The sequence below is a fragment of the Barbus barbus genome (genome assembly GCF_936440315.1).
Source record: "Barbus barbus genome assembly, chromosome: 21".
NCBI lineage: Eukaryota > Metazoa > Chordata > Actinopteri > Cypriniformes > Cyprinidae > Barbus > Barbus barbus.
The window spans coordinates 19,845,186-19,864,991 of record NC_136749.1 but is presented as its reverse complement, the minus strand read 5'-3'; the positions used below and the strand labels follow the sequence as shown (position 1 = coordinate 19,864,991).

General features: G+C 38.0%; 1 protein-coding gene across 1 annotated transcript; it reads right to left on the bottom strand.

The window, feature by feature from the left end:
- Positions 1-15: 15 nt before the first annotated feature.
- LOC306887393 (kelch-like protein 32) lies at positions 16-19,149 on the bottom strand. Its single transcript, XM_079445079.1, has 12 exons — positions 18,971-19,149; positions 18,139-18,370; positions 17,356-17,474; positions 15,991-16,171; positions 12,137-12,244; positions 10,941-11,039; positions 9,769-9,984; positions 5,252-5,978; positions 5,047-5,105; positions 3,719-3,911; positions 1,687-1,781; positions 16-1,603 (listed from the first exon to the last, which is right to left on the bottom strand). Exons 3-12 carry the CDS (start codon positions 17,376-17,378, stop codon positions 1,442-1,444), a joined length of 1,863 nt encoding a protein of 620 aa, XP_079301205.1. The 5' UTR covers positions 17,379-17,474; positions 18,139-18,370; positions 18,971-19,149; the 3' UTR covers positions 16-1,441.
- Between the last annotated feature and the right edge of the window lie 657 nt (positions 19,150-19,806).

Below are 19,806 nucleotides of genomic sequence, written 5' to 3'. Positions count from 1 at the left end.
GAACTCACTGTTGTTAATCATTATTCCACAACTGCATAAATGTTGTATTTATTAGAGACATGTAAAAAAAGTGTGCCCTTACATGTTTTCTTATGGAATGGGTTTCTGGTGGTGGGATGGAGAACAGTCAAGATTGTGAAGATGCTGTGTGTGCATTTGACGTCAGCTGTGGTCATACACATTCAGTAAACAATTGTACGGTCTTCATCCTGAGTTTTGATAAAAGTAGTTTGTCACAGGCTGAGAAATGATGTGTGGATAAAAGCGGCAGAACATTAAAGGAACACTGCACTTTTTTTTGGAAATAGGCTCATTTTACAACTCCCCTGGAGTTAAACAGTTGAGTTTTACCGTTTTCGAATCCATTCATCCGATCTCCTGGTCTGGCGGTAGCACTTTTAGCTTAGCTCCACCAAAGAGTTTCGATAATTTTCCTATTTAAAGCTTGACTCTTCTGTAGTTACATCGTGTACTAAGACCAACCGAAAATGAAAAGTTGTGATTTTCTAGGCCGATATGGCACCCGTGGTACGGCAGCAAAGTTCCTTGATTATTACGCCGGAATGAGAGCATAGTTCCTAGCCATTTCGGCCTAGAAAATCACAACTTTTCATTTTCCGTTGGTCTTAGTACACGATGTAACTACAGAAGAGTCAAGTTTTAAATAGGAATATTATCGAAACTCTTTGGTCATTTTTGAGCGAGATGCTAATTGTCTAATCCAATTCAATGATCTATGCTAAGCTAAGATATGCTATCTATGCTAAGCTAAGATAAAAGCCAGACCCCACGATCGGCTGAATGGATTCAAAAACGGTCAAACTCAACTGTTTAACTCCACGGGAGTTGTAAATTTAGCCTATTTTCCAAAAAAGTGGCGTGTTCCTTTAAGGTCAGAATAGCGAGTGGATGTAGTCCTAAGAATCTATGAAAACAGTTCCTTAACACTTCGGCCTTGTCCCAAATGCCGATCTTGCGTATTTCTTTTGATTTCATTCTGCATGGATTGTTGAGTAATCACTGTGAGGTACGAATACCCTTTTTATGTTAAAATGATAAATGGGACAACCAGCAATCTTGTGGAATTGATGGACCACAGGTTCACATCAAGTGCACCATTTGGGACTGGGCCATGAAGTGGCTCTTAATCATTCTGACAGATTTAACACGCTGCTTGTTAAACTGTATTAGCATGGTGCAGCACCGCAGCACATCCAGTTCAGAAATGCATGAACGTCAGTGAATCTTGACAATAAAAAACTCTTTTACTTCTTTTCGAAGGTTTCCACATCCATCAGAACACTGGCTCTACGAGATCAATTTATGATCAACGACGGTTTCATCCACCTGTCACAATTTGTGGAAGTACAATAGGCTCTCACATGATTTCCTTGGTTCATAGTGTGTTTGTGGGAATGTCCTTGAGTTATGAGCGGAGAGATTAGAGAGCTCCTATCCTGTGATGTGGCACTTGTAGGGTCTGCAGGTTGGGGCAGGTGAAGTACGGTGCAGGCAGGAAACATGTCGCCACTCCATTCGAAGCGAACGGGAGCGTCGGCCCGTAAAAAACCTCCTCTTTCCCCTTGGTGCTCACATCTAGCACCTGCCAAACAGACAAATGATGGCATCTCAACACTAATTATCCAAAATGTCATTCAAACATATGCACCATTCAAGACAACTCACCTGAATGCAGGCAAGTGGTTCATTTGTCCAAATTGAATATCCACCAACCACATAGATTCTGTCATCATGGACGGACACTCCTGCCTCATTTTGGCCTATGAGGAGAATGTAAAAAATATTGCTCATATAAAAGCAAAAACATTACCATGCTTCACTGCTGGTTATACCCTGTATAATTGTGTATGTGACAAATAAAAAAAATCTTGAATGTTTTATGACCCCTTTCAGGCACTGTGGATACTGTGGAAAGCCACTTCATCTTCCATTTACTTTTTCTTTTTTTTTTTTTTGATTGGATGACTTTAATTTGTCTCCCAAGTCTGTGATTCTAAAAACTTCTTACTAGCTAAACTAGGTTCATTATTTTACATATTCCTATCAAAAGTTCATAGTTATTAAAGAATAAAAGTGTAATAGGTAACATGCTGCACAATGAGAATTTATTTAAAAAAAATACATATATACAATGTGCATTAAAGGAATATTTCACCCTTCCTCAGGCCAGCCGAGATGTACAGTAGATGGGTTTGTAGAGATTCTAACAGCTGATTTTGAGCATTATTTCACTTGCTGACAGATGGGATACTCTGCAGGGAATGGGTGCCGTCATAGCTAATAAAAACATCACAATAATCCACAAGTAATTCACTCCAGTCCATCAATGAATGTCTTGTAAAGTGAAAACTGCATGTTCGTAAGAAACAAATCCATCATTTTCACTTGTAAATGATGCTTGATGACTGGAGAAAGCAATATTATGGATAAAGGCACTCATATTTTAGCCATATTTGAAGCAACGGTTTGATGTTAAAAACATCTTTTGCTTCACAAGACGTTAATTGATGGCAAGGCAAGGCAAGGCAAGTTTATTTATATAGCACATTTCATACACAGTGGTAATTCAAAGTGCTTTACATAAAAGAAAGTGAAATAGACATTAAAATCAATAAAAACATGGAAATAAGAATAATAAAAACAAGGAATTTTAAAATGATATAGAAAATGATTTAAAATAAATTTAAAGAAAATGATTATACATAAAATGTATTGCAGTCAGTTCGGACATACAGCACAGTGCTCATTCAAATGCACAGTTAAACAGGTGAGTTTTGAGTCTTGATTTAAATGTAGCTAATGTTTTAGCACATCTGATCTCTTCTGGAAGCTGGTTCCAGCTGCGGGCCGCATAATAGCTAAAAGCAGACTCCCCTTGTTTTGTGTGAACCCTTGGTATTTCTAACTGACTCGATCCAAATGATCTGAGTGGTCTGTTTGGTTTATATTCAGTGAGCATATCAGCAATATATTTAGGTCCTAGGCCATTGAGTGACTTATAAACGAGTAAAAGTACTTTAAAATCAATCCTAAATGTAACTGGAAGCCAGTGTAAGGACCTGAGGACTGGTGTGATATGCTCTAGATTTTCTGATGGACTTGAGTCATGTGGATTACTTCCAGATTATTGTGATGATCAGCTGTTTTCAGTCTCATGGCACCCATTCACTGCATTATAATAATAATAATAATAATAATAATGCATTTATGGCACCTTTCAAAACACCCAAGATCACCTCACAAGCAAACAAAGATAAAAAATACAAATCACTGCACAAGACAAAAACACACAACAAACACCGCACATATACAGGTAAAGCAAGAGAGCAAGTGATTTAATGATACGTTTCTCAAATCTGTTCTAATGAAGCAGCAAACTCATCTACATCTTGGATCACCTGAGGGTTAATTAAGGGATTGAGGGAGTTCATTTTCAGCAAATTTTCATTTTTGGGTGAACTATTCCTTTAAAGCACCATGTAAAAATCATTCAGTACCATATTAACTGTCCTCAACCATCACTGTACTATGGTATCACCTTAGTACTTTTGAAATGGGTGCCAGTAGCACTACTAAAATGTAGTGCTTCAAAACAAATACAGTATATATAGAAATAGAAACTTTTATAGAAAGAAAAAATGTTCTGCAAGAATAGTTGAATAATCATATCTATTACATGGAGAGTGTGTGTAGTGACCTGTGAGGAGACTGAATATGCAGCGTGTCCACTGGTCCATGTCTATGTCGTAAGAGTCAATGTGTCTAACCAGGATGCGGTCATTGTTGTAGTCCAGATCGTTCCCCCCCAGCACATACAGCTGCCTTTTTACTGCCACCATCACATGGTACACCCTCCTCTGCAACATGGGACTGCGCGCTAACCACTGATTCTATGACAGAGAGGGAATTACAAAAGAAAAACATACTTTAATTAGTAAATAATAATAATAATAATAAATAACACAATTTCAAGCTATACAATTAATTGAAACATTTAAAATATTTCTTTAGCCTATTCCAGTGCGTGTGTGTGTGTGCATTTATTTGTGAGAGGTGTGTATACACAGAGATTGCACGAGCAGTGGTGAATGAGAGTGTGAATATACACGTGTGTGTTTGGCGACCATCTGTTGAGGGTAGTGTGGGTGGGGGGTTGCTGTTCCTGGCAGGTGAATGCAAAGCCACTTTGAATACCAATGAGCCTCTGCCTCCTGTTCTTTCCTCCCCTCTTCTTTCTTTATATCTCTCTCTTTGAAAAATACACAGTTGCAGTGACCACAGAAGTTCTACAATACTTATTCTTATGTCTTTTTAAATGTAACATTAATAAATTACAGTGGTGTGTAGAGGTGGGGTTGTTTTTTGTGAATTAATATTTCATTTCTATTCAATGTTAAATGCAGTTTGTATGCTACAAGCGTATGCAACACCACTGACCTTAATCAGGGTAGATGCCGTATTTAATTTTTCCCAAATAGATGCACAGCCCTTTTAATATAATATAATGTTTTTACTTTGTTGTCAATCATTTAGCTGACATAGCACTAAAATATGTCTTTCCAAACAATTCTTGGTTATACAAAAATAAAATGTAATACATTGTAACTATAATATGGTAACTACATCAAGGTGTATTAATTATTAATCATTTTTAACCAGCAACCCATACAGTAATATTTTTGTATATTTATATTAATGTAATGTATTAAAATAAGTTACATTATATTTTTTAGTAACTAAAATAATACAGTAACAAGCATATTTTCTGTAAGTATTTTGAAGAAAGAAGTCTCTTACGCTCACCAGTGCTATATTTATTTGACCAAAAAATGCTGTAAAAACTAAAATATTGTGCAATATTATTACAATTTAAATTAACTGCTTTTTATGTTAATATATTTTAAAATGTGACTTATTGCAGTGATGGCAAAGCTCAATTTTCATCAGTAATCTTTCTTTTTTTTCATAGAGGAAGATGATGCACTACCCAACTACATTAGACTCACATAAATACCAACATATTACCTGTCCTGGGTCATACACCATCAGTCGATTCTGGTATTGAGCTGTGTTAGTGACACCACCTGCAGCAGAAGGAGCCATATGTTAAACAGATTCTAGTAATGCTTTTAAATTTTGGGCCTAGAACCTCTGTCAGAATCCTATACACATTGGGAGATGTCTGATATATGCCTGATATTGGGCTAATTGTGAAGTAATGTATTAGTACCTGAGACCCAGAGCAGCCCGTCCGCCACACAACCTGCATGACAGGACAGCGAGCGGTCAAACGGTTGCACATAGGTCCACTTGTTTCTCTTGGGACAATAGCGCTCCACACTGGGCAGAACCTGCCTCAGTTCATTCCTCCCCCCGACGGCGTAAAGATACTGTCCCAGAGCTCCCAGCACAAAGTGCTCCCTGCACGCCTTCATCGGTGCAATATCAGTCCAGCAGTTCACTCTCGGATCGTACCGGCACGCTGTCCTCACCGCACATGTCCGTCCGGTGGCGTGTTCCACTTCCCCACCGGCCACAAACAGGAAGTTGCCCATAACAGTCACACAGTGGTGACTTCGTCCAGCAGGCATGGGCGCCAACTCACTCCAGTTCGAACCCCCGGCAACACGCAAGTGCTCCTGCGTGGAAGGGTTGAAGAAACGCAGTTCCCGTACACGGCTGACCTCCCGTTTGCGCCCACCGACGATATACAGGGTCAACGACTGAAAGCGTGGCGTGGTCCGTGCCGTCTGACGTAAAGGCTGTGCAAATACGGACCGGTGGTAGTCCAACGCCTCCTCCACCAGGGCGGCGACAGTGCTGCTGGAGTTGAGGAAGGGGTGGCTGTTGGCCATACGGTGCAGGGTGGAGACCTCCATCAGGCCATAGCGCACGTGTTGCAGCAGTTCCTCCATGTATTGGTATCTGCAGTCATGCTCCAGCCAACGCACCAGCAACTACAGCAGGGCAGAGTGGCTCATCAGTATTCAGCACTGATTCAGGATCAGGAGATCACACTGCTCATATTACAGGCTGCAGCTCACACCATCCACACAATACCGTCTGTCTACGCAAGGCCAATGCTTTGTATCATTGCATGCTAATGCTTAAGATATTGTGTCTCTATACAGTGATGAGAAGACAGCTGCAGATGAGATGGGGGGGCTCTGTGAGCGCACACACACACACACACACACACACACACGTGTACATGAGGTATGCGTGTGAAGCATGCACACATACACACTCTGGCGCAGCCAAGGGAGTTAGACAAAGGGGAGTTAATTGAACTTGAGAGCAATCTAGACTGTTTAGCTGCAGAGGCAGGCAAGTACGGCGGAGATGGCTAGAGATAAGCGATGCCACTCTCGTGGAAACAAAGTGGCTTTTAACACAATCAGCCCTGAGACAGAGAACTTATTATAGAAGCCCGAGATCATGGGCCACCACCTCTAGACGTTCCGGAGCAGTCTCCTACACACAAATGGCAAATTTAAATGCTTGTAATATATTTTTCTTGGCATATTTCGTCATTTAAAGATTTGAATGGCACAACATAAATGGGTCGATTTTATTGTGCTTACACAAAATGTTTTACAGTACATTAATTGCAGGCAGGTATTTCTAGGAAAAATCAAGGAGTTTAAGGTAGAGTGTGTTATTTCTGCACCGCTAGCAGCACCAATTTGGAGAGATAATGATTGCTACCAGAAAGGTTTCCCAAACACTCCCCCCCCGTCTGCCATTGGTTGTTAAACAGGAAATCCTGCCCCCAAACTGATTGAGATGATTTAGCTCTGTCAGATGCAACAAACAAGAGTCACTTTTGAACTCATTAAGCTACTAATGCATATTAGGCATTAAGCAATGTTAAGCCAATAATTATCTTCATGTTATGGCTGATAAGAAATAAATGGCCAGTACATAACATTTTATATAATATTGTCTACTTTTTAATTCTGAATAAAAATAAAAGTAAAAAAATAAAATGAATTGTATAAAATGATTAATTTTTTTACTCATATTAAAATTATGTTCATTACCAATATTTTTACATACAATTTGTGTATGTAAGTGATTTATATGGTGTGTTTATAGATACGTTTTTATGTGGAAATAGAAAATGTTGTAGTGTAAAGGCCCAACCAGGGACTGGAGTTGAAAATTAGCTCTAGCTATAAACTCTTTTTGCATAGCATTAGTTACTAACTTGTTTTGTACTATGTTTAATTGCAATGTCCCTGTCAAATAAAAGAGAAATAAATAAAATAAATAAGCCTTTGATTACCTTTATGTTATGGCTGATAAGAAATAAATAGCCAATATATATATAATATTTTATTATATAGTTTAATATGATCCATTGTCTATTGTTTTTAATAAAACACAGTAGCAATAAAATGAATCATACTTAAACTGAATTAAGTGTTTTTCCTTTTTTTTAAACAATGTTTTTCAAGTTTTACTCATAATGTTACGGTAGATGCCAATAAGCCTATAACTATTTATATCTTATGGCTTATAAGAAATAAATTGTTGATATATAAAATTCTACACTATATTGCCTAAACAACTTTAATAAAATAAAAATATATTTTTAAATGCTATTTGTGAATTTAGGCACCAAAATATTATAACGTGCAATATGAAACATGTATAGTCATGTATTATTATGGATTATAGACTTCAATTCTTAATGTTTTTAAACACTGATTAACTTGAAGTGAGCCAAACATGATAATTGCATGCACAATTAAAGATCTAATGTTGGCCGAAGTATTCAGTATGGTTTAGTAAAAGATACAATGGTATACGATTCAGTTAAATTAAAGTGTAATCTCATTCGATAACCGCTGATACCTATATAAGATGCATTCCTAAATAATTACACATTTAAGCTTTAAGTGCACCGAGGTTTCAGCAAAACCCTCCATTCCTGTTTGGCTCCATTAATCATGTAACGCTCTATTGAGGTTCTGTTTCGCTTTCTTCCTTTCTCTGAATTTTAGTTGGGTTTTTTTCAAACCTCCTTCTCCTTTTCACAGCCAACAGAACAGAAGAAGAAAGAGAATGAGTGAGAGTGGAAAACGAGAGAGGGAGGGAGAGAGAGAGAAAGAGTGAGGTGTGAGCGAGGCAGCGTCTGTTGACTGTGAAGGTCACACTGGATCAGAGAACTTCCTCGGGGCAGAAAATAAATGAACTCCCCCACCCACTCCCGCATGGAGAAAGACAGACAGAGAGTGAGTGCGAGAGAAGAAAAAAAAAAAAAACAAAGAGGAAGAAAATGTGATTTCCAGAGCGTGAGACTCAGAGAACTGCATGACGATGATTGACAGCCAAACTATATCGAGGGTAGCACTGGCGGGTGCACGTTCGGACCGGCGGACGGCAGCACCAGCCCCTGTGCCCATCACGCGTCCGTCTGATGCCCAAATTAACCTTCTCTGCAAAGTGAAGGAGGCCCAAAGCAGCCTAATCAGGGCCTGATTATGGCAGCAGCGACTGGTTAAAGGGTCAGGGTAATTGTGCCATCAGAGGCCTGATTGTTTTCAATCAGTAGGGCGGCCGGAGTGACAGCTGGGGGATTGAGGCGCTGATGGAGCCGCGGTGGGCCTAATCAGAGAGAGGCTGGGTGGGGGGAGGGGGTGGTAGGGATGCCTGATTGGTGCAAATGAATAGTCACACCACAGCCCCCCCTCCACTGACTACAGCCTCCGCCCGTGTGTACATACACTCACTCACACGCACACACACACGCTTGCATTGTCCGCACACCTTTTTTTTCTTACACCGTAAATTAAACAGGTGGAGATTGTGTTTGTGAATATGACCTTAAGCATTCAGATTTATTCAACAACACTTTGCATTTGGCCGTTAGAGAGAATGTCACAGGGTCCAAAATTCTGAGACTTTATTTTCTAATTCAATACAATTGCACTATTAAATTATACATTATTATATATTATTAAATTACAATATATTACAAAGTATATTAAAAAACCTGAACTAAAAATTTTACATTAATGGACCCTTTTCACATTCCCAGGGTGCAGTGGAAGTCGTAATAGTTGGGTAAACCTCTACAGTGGTGAACGGAAACTACAACAAATATAATTTTGCATTCCCCAAAATAAATAAAACACGATAGCATTTCTATGACTTTGCAAAAGAGGAAAAAAATATCTAGAGACTGATTACAGTGGCCACAAGGCAGCCGTTGTAGTAGAAACACCCATGCAGCAGCATTAACTAGTGTTCTGTTATTCAAAACCAAGGTAATACGATACAAAGTAGAGTTTTATAAATGCATATCAAATCTTCATATAAAAAAAACTCCATTTACTGGAAAACGCATCATAACTGTCTGTGAAAGGGTCCATTACAAAATGGTTTGTTCTTGTTTTGGTTTAATGATAGCAGCACCGCATGAGCTCCACAAGTCTTTGTAAAACCTAATTTTCACATTGTCCAGCATGATTCAAGATGTTCCATAGAGCATCTTGAGCTTCAGTGGATGAACATCTGACTGTCTGTACAAAGAGGGTCACATAAGTGAATTATAAATGATGTAGAAACTTAAATATTTCGCAACTGTTCTTTGTTGCAAAGTTTTCAAAATCTGAAGACAAACCCAACAACGGACGTCTCAGAGCTTTGAACCCCATGCTGATATTTTGCATTAAAGCTGCCTAAGCAGTTCAGAAATGTTTTGAACAATTACAGTATGTGAATCTGCGGCCCACACACCTGCCATATCTCCTCCTCACTGAGGGAGGTGAGGCGGTCGCTTTTTAGCACTTCCCTGAGGAGCCGATAAGGTAGGAGCAGCACTTCCTCTTGTCTGCTCCTCTGAAGCTCAGAAAGGTGATCCACCAGAAAGCCCACCACTGCTTCCTCTAGGGCCGGCAAGTGGAAGAGGTCTGCCAATCTGTACAGGTCCAGGTAGTTAAAACTGTTCAGCTCCTTCAGGCACAGATATAAATACAGACAGATTCACAGTCAGAAGGGGTGTTCTATTCATGCTAAAGTTTATGAACACAAACTGGTTGACCATTACAGTCTAAAATTAAATCTTATATGCCCTGACTCAAGCCCATAAACGCAAACAATAAGATATTAGCATGAATGCACACATACAGTTGTTAAATATTGTAATGCAATGAATAATACAGTTAAAATAAATGATAACTGGAAGCTTAACAGAGCTGAATTTCATCAAAGACCACAATATCCATAACTGTAGCCTGGAAAATTCTAAGTAAAAGAAAGAACAACGGAGAGATAAATCCAGTCAGGATGTTCCACAGATGCACGGTTAGGAAAAATGCTTCACACAGAGACTGACTGCCATCTACTGGTTAAAATGAATAATAAGCACATTTTAAATGCAGTGATGAGCCATGAAAAGTCCCAGGTGGAACATGAAGATCTTGTAACATTTTCTGGGCTAATTTATGGGGAAAACCTATGGAATTCTACAGAATCGGCTCAAAATCCTTAAGAAATAATTACTAAATAAATAAAGAAATAAAAATTTCTCACACAAAGGCTTCAGGAGAATATAACACAAAACCATATATAGTCATATACAATGTTATAATTTTTAATAATACTATAGTTATTTGTGTCTTTTTGAAGCTTGAAAGCTCCAACTGTACACATTAATTGTAATCAAACTAAAAAGAGCATGAAGGTGATGACATGAGAGTGGATGGATGATGACAGTTTTATTTATTTTTTTCAGACCTACTCCTCTAAGAAGTGAACAGGAAGCAGCAAAATCATAGCACTTTTAAAAAACAAAATCTGACACAAACACAGTGATGATGTAAAACAAAGATCTGATCACACAGTGAAGTTATATGTGGTACCTGCTGACCTGCCTGCATGTTTCCAGGGCAGAAATGACTCAAACACACCTGAATGAGATAGTGAGAACAGAGGCTGAGCAGTTCCAGCAGTTGAAGGTGGCTTCCAGCAGACAAGACGTCTTGTATCACTCCTGGCTCCAGCATGATCTACAGACAAAGGACCAGAGTAAGACTATCCTATAAGAAGCAACAACCTTGCAAACAGGGGTCTTCAACCCTTTTCAGGCCAAGGACCCCTTGGGGAAGAGAGAGATGGAGCAGTGACCCTTTGTTAAATATTGTATAAAAGTAAGCATTGCATTTTAAGCCAGCTCTATAATAATATGTATAGCAGACTACTATATTAAATGTCTTTACATAATTTATGGATTAGATTGCAAATCCATTCAAATGTTCATTATTAAATGTACAGAGTGCATTATATGATCATACAAATACAGTATCGTTTTAAAGAAGGAAAAATGCTTCTTCTCATAGAGGCTTAAGAGCTAAATCGAAATAAGCCACAACACGTGTTTCATTCTCTGTACCACAGATGGTTTGCTCAAATCGTGCAAAAAAAACTGTATTTTTCAGGCTGGTGCAGCTAAAGCACATATGCATCCAGGAGCAAAAAAGCAGCCAACTGGTTATAGTCTTAACTGTCACTTCTGATCCACTAGTGACCAATATAATGCATATCAATTTATTTGAACAAATTTTGAATGTTAGTGTATATAATACTGAATCATGGGTGCCCTTACATTATCTCTGCTAGCAATGCTATAATGTCAAAGTTGTATAGCAACAGAGAGCCAATCACAAACAAAACATATGTATTCATTAAATATTTATACACTGTAAATAATTAAAATTAAATAAATTAAAACATATACATATACATATATACATATATATACATTAAAATGTCTGTTATATATTTATATAATTATATATATTAATATGTTATTGACCTAATAAATATGCATCTGAGAATATGAACTCAAGAGTTCACAAATGTATGGTGTGATGAACCCAGGATTACATTTAACCAGAATTAGATGTTCAGGTGTGTAAACCCATTTGTGAAGCTCGAGAATAAATATAATTATTCACAAATATTTCACTTATCTGCTCCTATTTGAGTGTATTCATAATGGGGTCTTTCCAGAACCTAGAGACCTGTCTTTGCTTGAGGCGCAGTCAATTTTTTTTGTTTTGCATGTTCAGGCTCTATGTAGCTGTGTGGGCTATGCTGAATTTACCTGGCCTGTGTAGGCGAAGTCCAGTGCATGCTTCAGTCCCACGCTAGTCACACCCTGGAGAGTTACCTCATCCGCCTCACTCTCCACCATGCACAGACTGAACATGGCCTGAAGACACACACACACACAAACAAACATATGAGCTGGATGCACTACAGAACTAGAGTAATATAGCATCCTGTAAATAGACCTTAAATCAAAAACATCAATAAACTCTTCATTCAAGTCTAAAGAGTCTCATACTGAGAATGAAAGTGAGTCCATGACCATCAATCAGTGCGTACTTTAGTTTCACACACACAAAATAAAGAGAACAAGAGGCCAGTGCTGTCCCGCTGTGTTCTCTGGCAGGAGGACACTAATCAAAAGCATTGATTACTGTCACAGAGCGAGCGTAGGATGGTCATTGATCAGAGCCCATGGAGGAGAGGAAGTCAAAGGACATTGGATCATCATTACACCTACCAAACGCAACTGATCAAACCTAACTGCTCCTAATGATGAACATCCAGTGTTGAATAAAAAAAAAGTGTGATCTATCTATATATCTCTCAAACTCAAGGAGCAGTAAATCTCAGATGCAGATTAAGTCTGGTTCTGGATTAAAATTAGTATCAGCGCATAAGAATCAATAGACATCTAATGCAGGTCTTGGCTCAGTCTGAAGCCTCCATGTGCTGAAAATAGATGCCAAGTGTTTATCATCTTATCTTTGTCACCTCACCTTCAGAAACTTTTCCCCCAGTAGTATCTCACAATTGAAGTGCCTGGTACAAGTGTACCATGTTTTCCTATTTTCTATTTTAAGAGCAGCACTTATTTAATGCCTGACCTCGGCTCACATTCAGACATTCAAAAGGACTCAGAGCTGAGATTTGTTGACGCTACTTAGAGAGCTCCTTACTGGGACACCAATGCCCATAAGCAAGACTTATAGGGTTTTATTGCAAGGGGATTGTGGGTACTAAGGACCAGTCCTGAGTCACATGTCTGGCTGGATGACTTATGACCTTGGAAAGGCAGAGCAAGCTGGTCAGACAGCAGCTCTGCAGGCTAATTAGTTTACAACGCATGCTTTTTGAGCCATATGATAATGCAGAATCATTCAATGCCTCACATCATTTCCGGCATTGCTGCACAGTGAATCTTCAGTACCACGCAATCATATTTCACGTGAGCTCTGAATGCATGTTAAGTCTATACAATGCACCACTAAAACTGTGGCAAGAACAAAACAGACAAAAATAACAGCACTACCAGTATAGTCTGATTCACAAATACTCTTATGAGCTGTTTTTTAAATAATAGTTCAAAGAGATGAATTGTTGTTTTGAATCAGTTTGGCGAATCTCTCACTGAAGTTAATTGGCCAGAGTGGTTACTGAATCATCATCTGAACTTACTTGTGTCATGATTGTTGCTGATGTCATTAACTGTTAAAGATATACTTGTATCTGTCATAATAGATAGACAGACAGACAGACAGACAGACAGACAGACAGACAGACAGACAGACAGACAGACAGACAGACAGACAGACAGACAGACAGACAGACAGACAGACAGACAGACAGACAGACAGACAGACAGACAGACAGACAGACAGACAGACAGACAGACAGACAGACAGACAGACAGACAGATAGATAGATAGATAGATAGACAGACAGACAGACAGATAGATAGATAGATAGATAGATAGATAGATAGATAGATAGATAGATAGATAGATAGATAGATAGATAGATAGATAGATAGATAGATAGATAGGTTTGTTTACTCAAAGAGCTTTGCTATACAAACATCTTTGGACTAATGTGTAATGTCATTATTACAGTGTTTGTCTTTAGTGGCAGAGCCACAGGCACTGATTACACCATTCGCATTTATTCATTAGTGCCGCTGATGTGTTAAAGCTCGAAAGGGTGCAATATCCTGTAATTTCTCATGGGCATCATGCCTGAAAATAGAATAAGACAGGTGCCACTGGGTAAACTGGTATAAACTCTGCCACATTTCTAGGGTGGTTCTGAGTGCTTTGTCCATCCATATAACGTTAATGTCACTATCTTTTTGTGTTTCAAATAACACATCTCTTCTTAACAAGCCTTAAAATTGTAGGTATAATTCATGCACAAACAATGCAGGACCACTTGCGAAATACTCAGGATTTAGGATTAATTTTCTAACACAAATCATTTTGAAATTCACTGTAAAGCATCAGACAAATGCTCATTCACGTCTGCCTATTTAAATCTATTCAACTGTTTCACCTAACAGAAATCAGGAATAATACAAACCTTGCAGGCATACAATGTCAAAGGGTAGCTGTCAAACCGAGCCAACAGCTTGCTTTGATTTGTGTACACAGTAACTATATTGACTGAAGCTTTGGATGAGTCCATGTTTTACATAAGCCATGACTAGCGTTAGTCAGTCATTTGATAACAAAGGCAGAAGGTGTCCTCATCAGGAACCAAGGGCTAAAATCAAAAACAGAGGGATAAAATCTTAACCATCCAGCCCAACAGAGGTGGAGAGCTTCCCAAGAGACATATAGAGATAAATATACCTGCCCTGTTTAATTCTGTTCTTTGAACTGTGCAGATAATCTTTCTCTCTGTTCCAGAGCTGGATGTATTTCTTCTGTGTAATCTTCTGAACAAACCAAAATCAAATCTCACTGATACGGTTTCCAGGCCGCTGCTGACTTTTCATTTCCCATCTTGCCTTCCATGTGAACTGTACATATTTGAATCAGGATTACACAGCTAAAAAGGAAAATCCTGTGTTTACTCACCATCATGTCGTTCCAAACTCGTATGACTTGTGTGAGGGACTAAAGATGTTTAACAGTATGTTTACGCTGCTCTTTTCCACGTAATGAAAGGGAATGATGCTGTACAGTTCCCAAAATTTCACACTGATTTCAAACATGGCACGAAAACATTTTGATACACATTTGAATGTATGTACACGTCACTTTTAATATAAAATGACTTATACATATTACATTTTTGTCTTTTTCTCTCAGCAGCACTCGTCCCCATTCACTTTTATTGCATGGAAAAGAGCAGCTTAAACAGTCTGCCTAATATCTCCCTTTCTGTTAAAAAAAAAAGGATATCAATGGAAGCCTTTTTCTGACACATTAAAAAATACACACATACTATACTTTGGTAAATCATTCATTGTAGTCACAATATGAGATACTAAATCACGAGTATGAGATTAAAATGAAAAGTCATGACGTACTAATCCATAATTATGGCATAAAAGTTAGACTTTTATAATAATCGATTGACCCCTTACCTAATAATTTTTACTTTTTGTTGTTGGTTTTTTGTATGTCACAACTATGACTTTATATCTCATAATCTCTTATTGTTCATAATTTAGATTGACATAATTCATGTCATCACTTCAACTTTTTATGTTAGAATTAATTATGGCTGTCGAGCCCGGTAACCTAGTAGGCAAGTGTGTTCAGAATCCCGGCTCAAGGACCTTTCCCGATCCCACCCCCCTCTCTGTCTCTCACTTTGCTTCCTGACTGCTCTCCACTGTTGTATCATAATAAAGGCAAAACCAAAGATAAATCTAAAAAAAATAATTGTAGCTTAGTATGTCATAATTATATCATATAATTACTTTCCTATCTGGTGGAAATGGGCTACCATAGATATGGAACAACATGACAGCAAAAAATATATATTTTTGGGAGAACTGTACTCTTAGGATGCCAGCATAAGTGTATCTTTATATAGAGCATAGAAACCTAAAGAAACTTGTGTTGCAGACACTCTCATTGATCATGTTTCATGAGATGGAATATCTAGAGTGTAAAATCTCACCCTGAAGTAATCACTGCAGGCTGCCAGGACTGCCTTGTGAGCATGGAACTTCTGCTCCCCGGCGACCAGGGTGACATCGCAGAGCAGTCCGTCCTTGCGCTGCTGATTAAGGGCAGAGAGGACAGAGTCCTGGTGGGATTTGGATTGACACAGCCTCTGTCCTGTCAGCATGTCCTGAGAGCTGAGACACAAGAACAATGCTGCAAGACAAGCCTATGCTTGGAAATTGTGAACATCTCATCATGGAATCCTGTGGCCAGAAACAATGAAGTGTGCATGTGTGCGAATGTGTCTTTTTGCCAGCTGCTGAACACTAGGTCTATCAATATATCTATTCAGTAAGTGAGATGTCATTGATTCTCACTGCTCCCGTGGCCCTGAATAGCTCTTTTCAGCTCAACACATTCAGATTTAGCTCTCATTCTCAGTCTGTACACTGGGAAAAAATGTTATTTAACAAAAAGAATGCAGAAATGATACAGTAAATTTGTTTATTTATTTTTGTTTTAAAAAGTACATGTAATTTTACTGTAAAGATTTAAAGATAAATATACATTAAATTAAATTAATCTAAATTATATACCTTTGTTTTAAAAATAAATTAATTACAAGCAAGATTATATTTATAATAATAATACTTTAGCAAGGCAATATATACACTTTTACAATAAAATTATATTATTATAAGTAAAAAAGTATGAACCTTCTTTGAATTAGTATGGATATGGGCATTACCAAAAATTGCTGAATAAACCAACACATTTGTTGGTATTTTTTGTTAGTTATCCACATTGGAGTGCTAAATGCTAAATTTTTTGTTCTTTAATTAATGCTTATTTTAGTACTGTGGCATGACATATACATGATTTACTCTGATGGCATATGTGGGTGACACTGCTCTTTCTATGTTATTACTGACAGCAGTTGCTGGGGTAAAGAGGAGGGCACTGCTTAAGTCATCATGTTGCCCTCCATTGTAACTATAAGTGCCATTCTCACTATATTTTGCAGTTACAAAAAGATTTTAATACCGGTTAATATTAATCTTTTATCATTTTAATCTTATATGTATATATCGGAATTGTAGAATATAGTCACCAAAATGCCCCCGCAGTGTCAGTTATCTCATCACTGTAGTAAATTTAACAAAAAAATGTTTTACAGTGTTAGTTAACACAAAGTAATACTGCCTTGGGAGATAAAAGCTTCAGATGACCTCAGACATCCTCCAGAGCTCTTTAAATAAAGCTGACCATGTCACAACACCTCCCATCAAATCCAACGGTGTCTACATCAAATTAAAACTCACCAAAGCGCTGAGGACATGGAGACCTCTCAAGGTAGACTGAGGTTTGCAGAACATACCTGGGAGGAGGCTCAGAGGGCATGCTCCTGGAGGAGAGGGGAGGAGGAGGAGGAGGAAGGTCTGCTTCCTGCTGATACTACAAAACACCAGACAGGCCCGACTGAGCATGTGCAGCACTCTATAGTGAGAAAACAGAAACAGCTAAGACTGAGCGAATAAGGACACAGCCTACATATCTGAGAAGCCTCAGATAGCCTGAATATCTGAGCATCTCCGTGGAGCTACTGAGAAGAGCTTTTAAAGATTTAAATGATTTGCTTCCGCAAAACATTAAAATATCCACTGAGAAATGTATGTGATGCATATCACATGTTATAAGCTTTTTATTACAACTAAGCACATTTCCTCCCACAATTCTTAAACTGTAATACATAAAATCATTATATAATATTTAAATTGTTTTTATACTTTTTGATAGTTGCACTAGCTTTAAGCAGATAAAAATAATACTAATCAAATTAAAAAAATTAAAAAAATGTCAAAATTGAATTAAATTTCGATAAAATAAAATCATTGTGTGATCAGACAGGATGACAATTGCACACAAGCTAAAAATTAAAACATCCATGCATATTAAATTAATGAGAATACTGGGGATGAAATGTGAATAACTTATAAAAATACGGTATGAGGTCAAAAAAATCTTAACCATCCTAAATTATCTGTATGAAAAGAAGGGGAGTGAAAATATGACCAGACATATTTTTGAGAGATTCGCTCATGCAGTAATGCTCATCTAAAGCACAACACAATAGAAGAAGCATAATAAAAACACCACTCACCCTACTGATGCACAATGTGTTTGGATACAAAACAGCTAGAGGCAAAGTTCATTCTGATCCAAAATCTACTGGCTGTGGCGCTCCTCTCATAGAGCCACATGTGATGGACAAATGGTTCCAAGGCAGAGAGTAGGCGATTTGATGCAGGACTCATTGGAGCCTAATGGCCCATCGTGTCTGAGGCATCCCAGCAGATATTGATCTGATCACAAAATGACCTTCAGCCAGCAGACTGTAGTCCACAGACGATGGAGGAGAAAAGATGAGGGAAAAGGAAAGACATAAGAGCCATAAAACTAGTGTCTATGATACAGTATGACATATATTTCCTCAATAGCTTTGGTGTGTCACTCAAATGGTCCCATGTATCATCTTTAGCCTGTCACTGACCTACTTAACCAGAATACACCCTTAATCCATCAAAGTAGAGGTGGCTGAATTGACAATTTAAGTCAGATACAGTCGCGTTAAAATCAAAGTATAGGTTATATTACTAAAAAATAATAATAACAACCCGTGGGCGGATGTTATTATTTTGACAATTTAATTACGTCACGGACACAAAGCAACCCTGTCACTAAATGCACAAAATCCCTTTTAAACCTCAGCTGTCAAAGGTCTCCTAGCAACAGGGCAGAACCAAGAGTATTTGGCCAACAATAAATGTAATCCTCACTGCAGCCTCATGACATTCATCTGTGAAGTGTTTCGGTACATCCATCCATTCAGCATCCATCCATAAACACTGTGTAAACGCTTCTATATGTTAGAAAATATACAGGGTAAAATTACAAACATACACAGGGCTAAAAAGCGCACGCACGCAGTGTACCTTCGCGTCCAGTGTCCTCTTCTCTCGGTCGAAATGATTTTATCTGACGTCTGGTCACTTGGCAACTTTGACTGACCCAAACTAAATATCTGCATCGACCCCAGGAGAAAACTGTCCAGAGACCGGGGGTGTAACTCGTCACGTCTGAGCTACTGTAAACGCGTTAATCAGTCCCCGCCTCTCGCGGTCACGTGCGCGGGATCATGTGTGTCCACGAGGCGCCGAATATGAAATGCCAACCAGCAAAAACAATGTGAGATTTTCTTATTGATTTTGAGTGAAGTATATATTGGTATTTGATATGTTGTTTTATAACATAATTACTTAATAAATAGACCTACACGTTTTTTTTTTTTTTAAACTACAATTATGTATTAGCCTAGGTTTTAATTTAAAAGCCACATAATCCCTTAATTTAAATTAATAAGATTAAAAATGTTAAAATATTTTATTGCATTAAAAATTGTGAGTCATTTATAAGATTGGCGACGCCCATTAAGTTTTAAGATGTTATTAATTTATACTTTCCCCCCCCCAAAAAAATCACACTTAAAATGAATTCAAATTCAATTAAAACAATTTAGGTCATGTTCAGGGCCCATTGGAAGTTTTCTGAGGTCCTTTAGTGGTCCCGGGCCCCTGAATGAGAACCACTGGTTTAGACTGTACTATAGTTGAACTAATATGTGACCCTGGACCACAAAACCAGTTATAAATATCACAGGTATATTTATATTAATCGCCAACAATACATTGTGTGAGTCAAAATTATTTATTTTTCTTTTATGCCAAAAATCATTAGATTATTAAGATCATGTTCCATGAAGATATTTTGT